Raw genomic sequence first — 13,320 nt, 5'->3', positions numbered from 1 at the left:
TTAGATGCTAAAATTGCAACAATTCTGATTTATGGTGTGAGCTGAACAGTCTTTTTCAAGCAGAAAATGCTGCAGACATCACTGAAACAGCTTGCACAAAGCGGTATTTAAGGCGGTGGAAACAAACTGAATCCAGTATTCTCATGACAGCTTTGGAGTTTTATCATATAGAGGTTTAAATCAGCACAACATTGGATCAGAAGCTGATTTTGAATATGCAAACATGACGTTTGCAATTTACCTTCCCACACCTTTATGTGTTTTACCACTGAGCCATGGTTCCACCCCCTGAATGGAGCTACAGGTCAAATGAATGTGGTCTGCTTCCTACTGGTTACATCAGTCAGTGGGGCAGCAGATAGAAAAGGAGAGCATAGCTATGCAATTTTAAGTCAAGGGAGCTAAGTCTGGATCCAATCCATTAAGTTTGCAATATATTATAGAAATAGAATGCAGTTTTACTTGAACAGAATTGGTTTTAAGACTTACATCACATAAATTAACTTACCATATTCAGAACTGATTAGATTTATGCTAAGCTCTTCAGACTTAACAGCTCTTCTCACTTCAACCTTTTTAGTCCAATTTCCAATTTTCAGCAACGCGGAATCCCTGCAAAGTATCAATATACTATATTAAATATGCACAAATGGGCAATTTTTTAAAGTTTTAAAATGATTTGAGTATACTCACGTAATCTTTTGCTTAAAAACCACCTGATTATCATTATCTCCTATTATTAAGGTCACATAGTGAAAATCTGGGGCAGTCCTCTTTGTCTGTAGCTGTTCAAAGTTCTTTAATATGACCGTCACTAGAATTTCAGCTACGGCTTCACTGTATTTTGTTAGCTTGAAAAAGATACATATTTTAAAAATAATACTACTTTTTCACCTATTTCAAAATGTAGAAATACAGTTTTACTTTGTATATATTGGCTGGGTTCAAACATACTGCTAAAGTATGATTTAATGTTGTAAACGCCGGCGTTTGGCTCTGACACACCCCATTCGCCTCTCCTCCAGGTTGGCCACAAGGAGATGCAAAACGTTTACTGTACTTCTGCTTTCAGATAACCAATATTTGTTTTGTGAAGTGCAAATCCAGTATTGTGTTTAGTCTTAATTAGGGTTAAGGAAACAAGTCAACTGCAAAAGGTTGTTTCTGATCCAGAGTTTCTTCCCTAAACCATAGTTCAGACTACACCAAACCATGGTTAGTTCAAAACAGTGCCTTTTACACACAGAGCATGAAGGTTTGAGAAGGGCTTCTCTCTATATATGTGACAATGTGCTTAGAAGTCTCTACTTGGTCAGGAATCCTGATAAGACAAGGTCCCCAGTTGCTTCTACATGCATTCTGTTGAACCCAGAAGTGGCCCCCTTCAGACCTTCACAATTAGCATGAAAAGTTCAGAGAGGAGCCTTGGCATGAGGATATTGGGTCCTGGGCTTCTTTCTGCATCCCTGCCCCTACACATAACCCTCACATGTTCAGCCAAATCCTGCAAGAGGGCATTATTTGACAGTTTATAGGCTGTGGGAGAAACTGAGAGTCCTACCCAGAAACTTATCTACCCTAAGCTGCCATTGTATTGAGCTAGGTATTGTGCCTAATCCAATATTGATCTACCACCTAATTTTTTGCTTCTTAATTCTCCCTGTAGTTTCCTTTCTATGTGTATACTGCAAATATGAGGAAATCTGCACAAGCAGAAAATGGAACAAATGAGAGATTACAAGAAACAGGGACCACGGTGCAGACAAAATCTTACAGAAAAATCAACATGTCTTAGGTTTACTTTTCCAATTTATAATTATAAGATCTTCTCTATAGGCTCCTTATTCCTCCTCCTCTCCAAGTTAGCACATTTCATTCCTACAAAATCACTGTAAACCTAGGAATTCTTAGCTTGAGGACCTTCTTTGTAATTATTGAGGGCACTACACATGTCATGAGAGTTAAATAACCGAACCGATCTTTGTGAAATTTAGGAACAGAGTTTTATTTAACCTTCTCTATACAACTGTTTTGGAGGTGAAGGGCAGAACAAAAATGCAATTAGGCCATTCTATTTACCTGCTCTACAGTAAGTTCATATTTTGGAAGGTGTGCTACCAATTCTTTAATTTGATTTCCAAAAGGAGGGTGCCTATTCAAAATCTGGAAATTTAATTTCAGAAAGAGTTCGTATTAATTCAGTATGCATTGATTTTGAAACATCCTAATACAAAATAGCATCGATTTGAGAAAGTTTGTCCCCCTGATATTATCATCGCTAACCATTTCCCCATAATGCATCAAAATAGTAAAAACATTATTTTGGGATATTTTAATTAAACTGTTCGCTGACAAATGTTAGATTATTGATTGATTGATTGATTGATTGTCTGCCTTTCTCCCAAGTTGGGATAGAAGGCAGCTTACATATACTAAATAACACTATATATAGTATATTTTATAGTATCAAACACTATAAAAAGTAATACAAACAAACCAGGGAAAAGTAGTTAAAATGCAATAAAACATATTTATAACAGCCATTAAAATACTGATAGCTCAGACAGCAGCCTAGTAATAATATCTGCTGCACATAATTTTCAATGGCCTGTTTAAATAGGAAGATCTTAGCATGCCGGGGGACCGATAACAAAGAGAGAGCTATCTAACTTCTCTAGAGAGGGAATTCCACAACAAGACAGTAGCCACAGAAAAGGCTGTTTGTTGTGTAACCACTAATTGTGCCTCTGAAGTTGATGGGACCAAGAGAAGGTGCTCACCTGAAGAGCTTAGCACCTGGGCTGGTTTGTAAAGAAAAATATGAACTTTCAGTTAAGCTGGGCCCAAGTTATCTGGGGCTTTTATAGGTCATGAATTGTGCCTGGAAAGGGACCAGGAGCCAGTGAAGTTGTTCTAACAAAAGAGCGACATGCTCTCCGTTCGCAGCCGTAGTCAACAGTCTGGCTGCAGCCGTCCAGACCAGCTGAAACTTTCAAACATTTTTCAAATGCAGCCCAATGTACAGTACATTACAGTAGTCCAATCAGGATGCAACCCGGGATCAGTCATCATGGCTAGGAATTAATGCAGCTGACACATGAGCTATAATTGTGCAAACATATACTTGGACACCATTGAAACCTGGGCAAAATCCAGGAGTATACTTAAACTACGAGTCTCCAAGAGAAGTGTAACCCCACCCAACACAGGTTGAATCGTTATTTCTTTATCTGCCTTCTGACTGATCAAGAGTGCCTCTGTCGTGTCTGATTAAGTCTCAGATTGTTCACCTTCATTCAGTCTGTTATTGACATCAGGCGCTGATTTAGAAGAGGCAGGTTCCTTGGATTTTGATGGAAAAGATAGAAGGATAAAATACCCTAACAGCCTGCTTTTTCACTAGCCTCCAGTAACTGCAATCTACAGGGCCCTTATACGTGCTTACAAAAATAATAATAATAATCAGCCAGTCTTTTATTCAAGTGATTGTATTTGGTACCACAAACAATGACAGTACAGTGGAAGCAAGAAAATATATGACAATGACTTGTCTTGCTCATTCTGCTCCAAGCTCATTTTCCAACCTACATCCAAGCAATCACTGACCGTCTGCAGTGTCATTATTGCTTTCCCCTTCTGCCAATTAAACATACTTAAACAAAATTGTAAAATAGGCAGATGATAAAATAAATACCAGTTCAAGTTCCCTTGCATTTATATCTTCTATTTTTTCAAAGGATACCAGACCAGCGCTCATCATTGCACTTGACAGTGTCATACCTGTTGAAAATCGCAGTCTTAATTGGTTTTTGTTTTGTTTTTTGTTTTACTAATAGCATTTTCTTACAAATACTGTAGTAAATAATAAATTATCATTATCTTCACCAAAGGCAAGCAAATATAAAATGGCATTTAAAATACATTTGAAGAGGGTTACACCAAATAGATCTCAAAACACTGGCACAATTCTCTTTCAAGTTTCATTTTCTGAACAGACTTATGCAAGAAGTAAAAATTAAAGACAAAAACCTTATAGCAATGGCCATCAATTATAGGTGGATTATGAGAAACAGAGATGGATTGCTGAATTTCTGTCACAATTTGCCATGTTGCTGGCATGCACCTGTCATAGTTCAAAGTTCTGGCTATAGGAGGTAAAGATCAAACTTCTGCCTATTTAGAACAAGGGCTGACTTGACTGACTTACACTGAAATCCTGTGCATATTTACCAAAAGTCCAACTGGGCTCAATGGAGCATACACCCAAGGATTGGATGCCTAATCTACTACATGTGCCTTTTCCACTTTCTGCGTGTGTTAATTCTTGCCAGTATCAAATTGCGCTCAAGCCAAAAGCAAAGGCTGGGATCCAAAGAGATGCTGTGAGCACGCTCAAGTGCATATGTTCATACATTGAAGCATCTCTGGTTTTCTTTTCCAATTGCTGCTTTTTGTGTACAAATAGAGACTGCTGCAGCATCTCCCCATGTCTGGGAGTCAGCTGTTTTAAAAAGAGGTCTCATTTCTTAGGTGTGTCAGAAGCCTCAGTAAGGCACCATCATTTAAAGCAGTATCACTTTAAACAGTTATGGCTTCTCCCAGCTATGGAATTCTGGGAACTGTCATTTGTTAAGGGTTCTAAGAAGTTGTTAGCAGACTTCTATTCCCTTCACAGAGCTCCAGTTCTTAGAGTGGTTTAACAGTGAATCTCTCTTCCCATGGACCTCAGGCTACTGTAGATGACCCTCAGGGTCCCTTCCAACTCTATACAATTCCATTATTCTTTTGAGGAATCCATGGCTGTTTAAAGTGATAATGATACTGCTTTAGTTATACAGTGTGGTTGGGACCTAAGATGCAGAAATTCCCCATATGACCCTTTGAACTCAGCAGCAAATATTGGGCGTGGGGTGTTATATATCGTAACTGAGTTCACTATACATTGTACTTTCTTGTTGACTGTAGTACCTACCAATTTTTTCAAGTTGTTTAGATACATACAGTGAGTTTTCCCAAAGTCTACACCTGAAGCACTTGGCTAAAATCAGAGAGCTTAATAATGCAATAAAGTTGTTTTGACGGGAGGCCAGAAATTCAGACAACCCTGCACAAGACAACAAACATACAGGTGAGGGGAGGGGAATCTTGCAAGACAGTTTTTAAATAATCCAAAAGTAAAAATGATCTCTTATCATACATTTTGTAAGCCTTATGCCATTTCTGAAAATCTTCCCTATATCTTGTGTCAATGTGAAATCTTGTATGGGAATGCATCCTAGCTGCGCCTGAATAAGACTGCAAAAGAAATAGTGAATCATTCAAATTATCAAAACAGATTTTAAACATTTCAGTCATGTCAGCTACTGAAGGGGGGGGGAATCAAGGTCAGGATAAAATCTAGAGTATATAGAAAGCTAAGAAGTGATTTTACAGGATATGCACAACTTGAAGATTTAACATACAGAATAAGAGTGCAAGAAGAACATACGCTTAAATAAAACTGGAAAACATTTATTGAGTATATGAAAAATAACTGTATACAGCTGAAAATGCTGGCAGCATTAAGGTAAATTCAAAGAAGTAAATAATTTTTGATGGATGTAAAAGGGGAAAACTGATTGAAATGGTTATAGTAAAATATGCAGGTATGTACAATATGTAAAATGAACCATGGATAGCGAAAAGGGGAAGCGATTAGATATTTTAAAGTTTGCAAAATGTTTATTTTAAATTGTAAAATTGAAAATTTAATGAAAATTATTATATATAAAAAAGAAGTGATTCTTCAGGAATAATTGACCTAGAATTTTATCATTGTCTTAAGTAGCAGCGAGTGGCTGCTCTATTTCTCTTTTAAAATAGGAGAGCCTAAATGCTTACCAATTCACTTTCATTTCTCTCGTTTTTATCTTTCCTTCCATTGGATATCTGTATATGAAACACAACATATCACTTTTCATTCCATAAGACTGGGACCTTACTCCCATCTTAATGGTCCAATGACAAACAATGGCTTCAAATGTGACACACTTTCTAGCCAGTAGGAACTATCAGCAATGTACATCTAGAATGATCACATGCAATGATATATACATGTTTGTTTTAGTTAGTGACCTACACAAGGCCTGAAGAATTAAGAGATCCACAAAGCCAAATGCAGCCCACCAGCCATAAATGGTTCTATAATGCTCCTGGTATTGCTGCTTGCCTGGAGCAAACAATGGGATGATCAAGCACCTGACAGGCCACTTTGCCGAGACTGCATTTCACTTATTGTGTCACTAATTATAGAAGCCAGTTTTAAGTACACGTAAACGAAGTTCTGCTGAAATCAGAATAACTTAAGAAACAGTTCATACACTAGACCTAAGAAGAACCTACACATGGGCAGAAAAGTTGATTAGATGTAGCAACTGTCGGTTTGGACAAGTGCTAACTAAAAGCACTCACACAGCCTGAGTCCAGTTCTTTCAGTGTGTCTCCCCCCCCCCTACACACACACACACCAGTTGACGCTCCAGCATGCACTAAGGTTCTTCTTGCACCATGAGGGGGAAACAAAGAATTGCGAAATTTCAGTAATTTCCTTGTTTTGTCATTTCTTTGAAGAATGAGTGAGGGGTAGCAGCAAAGGAAGGGTGTTGGCATGGTGCTCTCAAGCGGATTGTAATACCTGTCAGAACAAGTAGTTGCTACACCCAGCCAAATGTTGACCACATGTAGTTTCTTCTTACATCTCCTGTGGCAACTAGAATTAGTAGTATTTGAAATTGTGATTTTAAACCTATGTAACCGTGTGCAGGACAGCAACAGTGGTCTATAATCAAAATTAAACTTTATTTTTTGAACATATCACCTTGTACCTTATGCTTATCCTGTTCTTGTCTTTATTCAAAGTATTCAGTATTTTTTTCTCATTTGTTCTTAACTTGATGTCTGAAAATTCATTGCAGCTGGAGATCAATGTGACCTGCAATAGTTTCTTTCATTTATTCAAAATTTTCCCATCTTGGCCTTTTCTAAATATTTAAATTATATTTTAAGCACAGCAGTATTACTTTTGATACCTCATAAGGCCTTTCAGGACTGCTAGCACAATCAAACCAGAAAAGTATGATTGGGGTTGCCCTGAAAACTAGGATTGCAAACCAGGATTAAATTATTGTGTTCAATGTTCAATTGCACAGCTAAATGCAAACCACAGTGTGTAAACCGTATATTGTTCATGTGTATGAAACCTGGGATGGATCTACACACGGGAAAAAACCACTATAAATAAGTCAGAAATTAAATCGTTATAGCAAAGGGAAAAAAACCTTATGGAAAATCACATACAATAATTTCCTGCTCTCTTGCACCAGCTGGTGTTGCATGTTTATAACGCATTCAAATCGCTGTTTCTTTGCTAATGTAGCTGAGTCGCTGGTTAGGAAATCAGCCCTTTACAATATATTTCTTGCATATACAGTACAGACTACAAGGAGTGATCAGTGGCTAGGCCAGAACCACATCAGTGTAAACAAGCAAAGAAAAATATATTACCATATTTTTCGCTCTATAACACGCACCCGACCATAACACGCACGTAGTTTTTAGAGGAGGAAAACAAGAAAAAAAATATTCTAAACGAAACAGTGGATGTATTATTTTTGTGGTTCATGCTGTGGCCACAGACATGTGATCTGACAGTGAGTTTGGAGTAGCCCAATGCAAAAATCCTGAGGATCCATGTGGATCCGTGCTTTGTAACCACGTTTTAAGTGGGGAGGGAAGGAAAAGCACTCAAGGGACAAGGAGCACGCGTGGGGTGGGTGGAGAAGGATGCTGCTAATAATGAAGAAGAGGGGTATAAGGGGAGAGGGCTCCTCTCCTGTCCCACTTTGCTCCTTTAAAGCAAGCAGGCTCTGCTTTTCTTCCTCCTCCCCACTCATCCCCGGCTTAGCGAGCTGAAAAACTTTGCTGCTATGTAGCGAGCTGAGTGGGGAGGAGAGAGGGACAGAGAGCCTATTTGCTTTAAAGGAACCAACCGGACAGGAGCCGCTTACACTCGTGTAAGCGGCTCCTCTCCTCTCCTGCTTTGCTCCTTTAAAGAAGCAGGCTCTCTGTCCCTCTCTCCTCCCCACTCAGCGGCTCTTCTCCCGCTTTGCTGTTTCAAAGCGAGCCACGGAGGAGGGAAGGAAGGGGAACCATGGATCCTCTGCTCACGACTGCAACAGATTCCCCCCCTCACCCGTAGGCATTCCCTCCATAACACGCACAGACATTTCCCCTTACTTTCTAGGAGGAAAAAAGTGAGTGTTATGGTGCAAAAAATACGGTAAGTCAGAATGAGATAGATGGGGGGGGGATTGTACCCACTCCAAAACTAATGTAAAATGATTATTTTAAGAAGTTTAATTGGGAAGTGTTGCAATATCTGATTTACGAAGTTTGGCAAATGGCGGGAGGGAGTTTTATAAAATATACTGTGGTAATATTAATGGACTAATTAATTAATTAATTAATTAATTAGTAAGATTTCTTAACCACCTTTCACCACATTTCACCATAAGGTCCCAGGCTGGGTTATAGCTATTTAATCTACCATTACAAAAACAGATAAAAGAAATTCTAAAACAGGTACAGTGGTATACCTCAGGTTACAGATGCTTCAGGTTATGGACGCTTAGGGTTACAGACGCTGCTAACCCAGAAATAGTACCTTGGGTTAAGAACTTTGCTTCAGGATGAGAACTGAAATTGCGCAGCGGCGGCAGTGGGAGGCCCCATTAGCTAAAGTGGTACCTCAGGTTAAGAACAGTTTCAGGTTAAGAACGGACCTCCGGAACAAATTAAGTTCTTAACCCAAGGTACCACTGTAACGCTATTCCTAATGGAACACAACAGGGTTGGATTCAGGCTTAGTCATGGGATTTAAGTCTTCATGACTATGTAAAGTATAAATTTAAAATGGGATTATATGGAACAGCTGGGATCCAAAAGTGCCCTTCTGCTAGTAGAAAGTCTCGCCTGATTTCAGAACGGTCACTTAGCGTACCTCCTCGGTGAGCGGTGGTTGCGGCCCGATGCAGCACTTCCCTTGCTGCTTGGATGCAATGTGCTACTTTGAGCGCAGTACATCCCCCTCAGCCACCGTGGAGGCTCACGGGTTCCCGCCAAATCCACTGATTCAAAAGAGCCAATCCGTGGCAGCCTTAGGGGGGCATGGCTCAACAAACGGACCTGTGGGAGTCAGGCTTCACTCAGGTCCGCTCAGCAACTATAAGTCCCACCCATCCCTGCCCTCCTCATCTAGTATGCCTGGTACAATGTGATGCTACGCTACAAGATGCCTTCCACCAGCTTGCGCAAGAGCTAACGAAACAGCAACAAACCCTTTCCTCCTTCTGCTCACGATATTCATATTTCATTTGTGTAACAAAATTACCAGTTCTTGTAAAGTCTCGTTTCCATGAATCGTAAAACACTTTTTCATGGTGTCAAATGCAATATAATACCAAGCCATTAGTCGTCCAGTTTCTGTAGGAAAAGAAATATAAAGCACTTAGCACTCTGGTGAGTCAGGTGTAGTGTTCCATCCATTTTTCTCCCTGCATATCATAACCCAGAGCACACATACCAATTTTTAATTACTCACCTTTAGAGAGCGGAGACAACACATCATTAAGCAGATTTAACAACAGTGCTGTGGCTTGCTCCGATAACAGAATTTCAAGTATTAATATTAAAGGGAAAAATTGTTCCCATTTACAACTATGAAATCATTAAACTGACATAAGAGCTTTCCATGCTCTCAAATTAGCATAAAGTGGCAGAGGGACACTTCTCCCAACAATGTACTTCAGCAGTATCAACAGTTCTGTCTGGTCTGGCCTAATGACCATGTCTATCTTGGGAACCAATATGGGCATTATTGCAGCTTTCACATTCTTTGCTGCCTAATGACTAATTCTGTGGCTGAACTCCACAATCCTCAGAAGAACTTTGAGCACTAGTGGGACAATTTAATCCTGAATGTGTTTTAAACCACAGCCTTTGGGCATGTATTTACTGGCACCAGTTCTTAACCTCTTAATGCACCTGATTTGAAGCCATTTTCTATTTTCTCTAGTACACGCTTGCAACATAGATGTGTCAGCAAGAGGCTGCTCTTATCATGGAAATCGTAAGGAATGACAGGAAAGGAACCCCTAAAATATCTAGGGCCCTGGCCATAACAGAGGCAGTGCCCTATCCAGAAAACATTCTAAACACTAAAAAAAATAAGCTTCTTACTTTTGTAAGTTTTAAGTATTACCTGTTGGCTTGAAATAGAGTTTATCATCCATCTTGATCAAATCAAATGCAGATAAATCATTCAAGTTCTTCAAACATAATTCTGTTCAAGTAGGAGAAATAATTGTTAGTACATGTAGGGAAAAAAGTTTGGTACGTACCTAAGGCCACGTTCCAGCTAAAATTAAGCACTTTTGGGTCTCATGGAATTTGATATGAAATTTAAACAAGCTTAAGTCTTCTATTGATATCAATACAAGTTTAAAATTGGCAAGTAGTAGTTGCTGGACTGTGCTCTCAATAACTAACATATTTTAATCAAACCCTTGGTGAGTTAGGGACTTCCCCTGCATGTGGAGACAGGCTCCTGCAGATTGAGCAGGCAAGAATAATACTGGGTCCAATAGTCAAGAAGGCCATTACCGCACATGTTGCAGAAAGAAGTGAGGGGCAGATGGGGCTCGTCAACCTGAGAAGGTAGCCCATCTAGGAGAAGGAAAACTCTGGTCCTAAACCTCCGCTGCCTTGAGGCATATCTTTGGGAGAAGAAAGGGCTAAGGAGTAAACTCTACATAAATCCAGAGTAGACTCCCTAAGATGATTGGATGGCATCTTGTATGCCTTCTTCTGCCATCTCCTGTAGACAGGCTGGTGCCAGATGTATTCCTTTGGAACACATCAGTGAGGCCAAGATGTGGGTCTTGTCTTCTGGGCAGCCCAGGACCTCCATACACACTGCCCAGGGTTGAATCCCAGAGAGGTCACTTTGGTGCTGCAGCACACAAAAGAAGTGGGAGGCAGCAATTACAAGTTACTGGTTTCTGCAGCCACAGCAGGTACTGTGATTCTCCAGTGGTTTAACTTCACCTTCAGATGTGCATTCCATTGTTTCTCAAGACAGATGGATGCCAACAATAACAAATCAAACAAGGCCCAGCTTAAACTTTTTTAAAAATGGTAAAGACCTTGCATGGTAACCTGCTGCCTATCTCAGCCATTTTTAAAATGGCTGTACTTTCATTTTACATCTTACTTTGTTGTGAGGAAAGCCGTAGATCTGAAATGGAATCTAGATGGATATGTCAGTCAGGTGAAAAGATTATTTAACAACTTACGCGAGTATTACCTGAACTTTGAACAAAGCTGCTACTGATAAATGGTATAAAGAAGAAAGGGTGTACAGGCTTAATAGATCACATAGGAACTTATGTAAAATGCATGGTCTTTTCAAGCATGGTGGAAAGTGTCTAACCTTGCAGTTTTGCTTCAATTCCACTTCTGTCCAATCCAGTTGGAAAACCTTCATCAATGGAAACATTTGCATTTGATTATGGCTTTAATTTGTAAGAACTTTCAGCTGTTATATGCACTAGAAATCTAAAAACAATATATTTATATAATGAACATATATGGGGACCTACCAGCCATGAGAAATAAAGGGGGTTTTGAGATTTAAGATGCATCCAAGGCCATAGCCTGGCTGACTGCTCTTCAATTCTAACGGGGTGTCTGGTGGGCCCTGATGTGCCTAGTGGGTTATTCATGTTTCTAAGGTGCAGAACTATTGTGCTGTTTGTTGTATAAGTTCTTCTGTCTTCTTCTGTCTCCTTTAGTAGTAGGCTGATTCTTGCTTGACCAAAAGTGGGGTGCTACTCAACCAGGACTTCTATAAGCTCCATTCAAAGGTATTGGTGCTTATACAGATTCAGTATTTAGTGAATTATATATTCAATCCCCAAATCTGGTTTAATGCTTTCTTAAATTTGTTGCTGTTATTGTTTATTTCATTTATGAATCACTTCCTATGAGGCATCTCTAAGTGATTTACAATGCAAAAAACACATATATAAAAGAATCACATATATAAAAGAGCTAGAACAAACTGTATACATAAACCCAATTTTTTTTGGCATAAAATATTACACAGATATATAATCAATCTCAAATCTAACATACATACTAATTGGGATAACAATATTCAATTAGCACCCAGAATTGGAGTTAAGTGGGCTGAATGGGGTTGTATATTCATTGTATTGTACATTTAAAACACATCCCTCTCCCCCACAAAAGAATTCTGTAGTTTGTAAGGGTGCTGGGAATAGTATCTCTGGGAGGGGTAAACTACAATTCCCAGAATTCTTTGGGGGTGTTGTTCTCCTGTCACAGCTCTGAAACGGTCCTTTTTGTGTTGATGAATTATACCATACACTGATTATTTATGAGCACACAGCATAAGAAGCTGGAATAAGAATGAAAGCAAAGGCTTAGAAAAACCTTTATTTTTTGTTTTCCTAGCTTAAAATATCTGCCAATGCAGAATGTATTATTGCCTCCCAATGATATTTCTTCAGTGTCTTACTACATAAATAAATCAGAAGAAAACAATTGGATAAATCTTCATCCTGCAATTCTGTTGGCTATAACAAATACTGTATGCACCTTTGTTTTAAGGAGTAGCTTATTATTGTGATTATTTTCCCATTTACTAATAAAATGGCTTCACCTGTATCTTGAAAGAATCAAAGTCAGTGTGAAAACAGATGTAGAGAAAGGTGCTAAATGTCCTAACTGCTATCATTTAAGGGCATTTCAACAAAGCAACTATTCCGTTTACCACTTCTTTCCTTTCTTTCACAGCTCTGAAAAGCAGATGTTCCATGTACAGAGAGATCCTACTGTGCTGAACACCCTAGAATGCCTTATGCTGTGGTGTTGACAGCAAGTAGGATCAGTGCAGAAGCAGAAACTCTGCCTTCAGGGGGGAAATAGATCTCTTTTCACTTGATAGGAAATGTTTTTCTGAATTTTAATGTTCTTTTTTAATCCTCTATAAAAACAAGTCTATTTAACAGAAAACTAGAAATGCCACACACTACTTCACAAAAGTGATTTGTCACACAGTGGTTAATAAATGTGAATTGTATTTCTTTTAAAAGCAGACTTGCGACTTCATACTGACAAGTGGAGGTGAAATGCCAGCACCACCTTTTTGTGTGCTCATTATGTTTCTATCAGCTACTGGGCCGTGTTCAAAGTCTTTTT

General features: G+C 39.0%; 1 protein-coding gene across 1 annotated transcript in view; it reads right to left on the bottom strand.

Annotated features, from left to right (window-relative positions):
- Positions 1-13,320, bottom strand: part of HFM1 (helicase for meiosis 1) — a 52,203-nt gene that overhangs the window by 7,813 nt on the left and 31,070 nt on the right. Inside the window, exons 19-29 of the mRNA XM_053391801.1 lie at positions 11,528-11,575; positions 10,298-10,378; positions 9,428-9,519; positions 6,864-6,970; positions 5,881-5,928; positions 5,198-5,295; positions 4,973-5,104; positions 3,695-3,780; positions 2,080-2,163; positions 694-851; positions 509-612 (exon numbers count right to left, since the gene is read on the bottom strand). Of these exons, the coding sequence (XP_053247776.1) occupies positions 509-612; positions 694-851; positions 2,080-2,163; positions 3,695-3,780; positions 4,973-5,104; positions 5,198-5,295; positions 5,881-5,928; positions 6,864-6,970; positions 9,428-9,519; positions 10,298-10,378; positions 11,528-11,575 (1,038 nt within the window). The remainder of the gene's footprint in view (positions 1-508; positions 613-693; positions 852-2,079; positions 2,164-3,694; positions 3,781-4,972; positions 5,105-5,197; positions 5,296-5,880; positions 5,929-6,863; positions 6,971-9,427; positions 9,520-10,297; positions 10,379-11,527; positions 11,576-13,320) is intronic.

Source organism: Podarcis raffonei, chromosome 6, assembly GCF_027172205.1.
Source record: "Podarcis raffonei isolate rPodRaf1 chromosome 6, rPodRaf1.pri, whole genome shotgun sequence".
NCBI lineage: Eukaryota > Metazoa > Chordata > Lepidosauria > Squamata > Lacertidae > Podarcis > Podarcis raffonei.
This window is presented reverse-complemented; position numbering and strand designations above follow the sequence as displayed.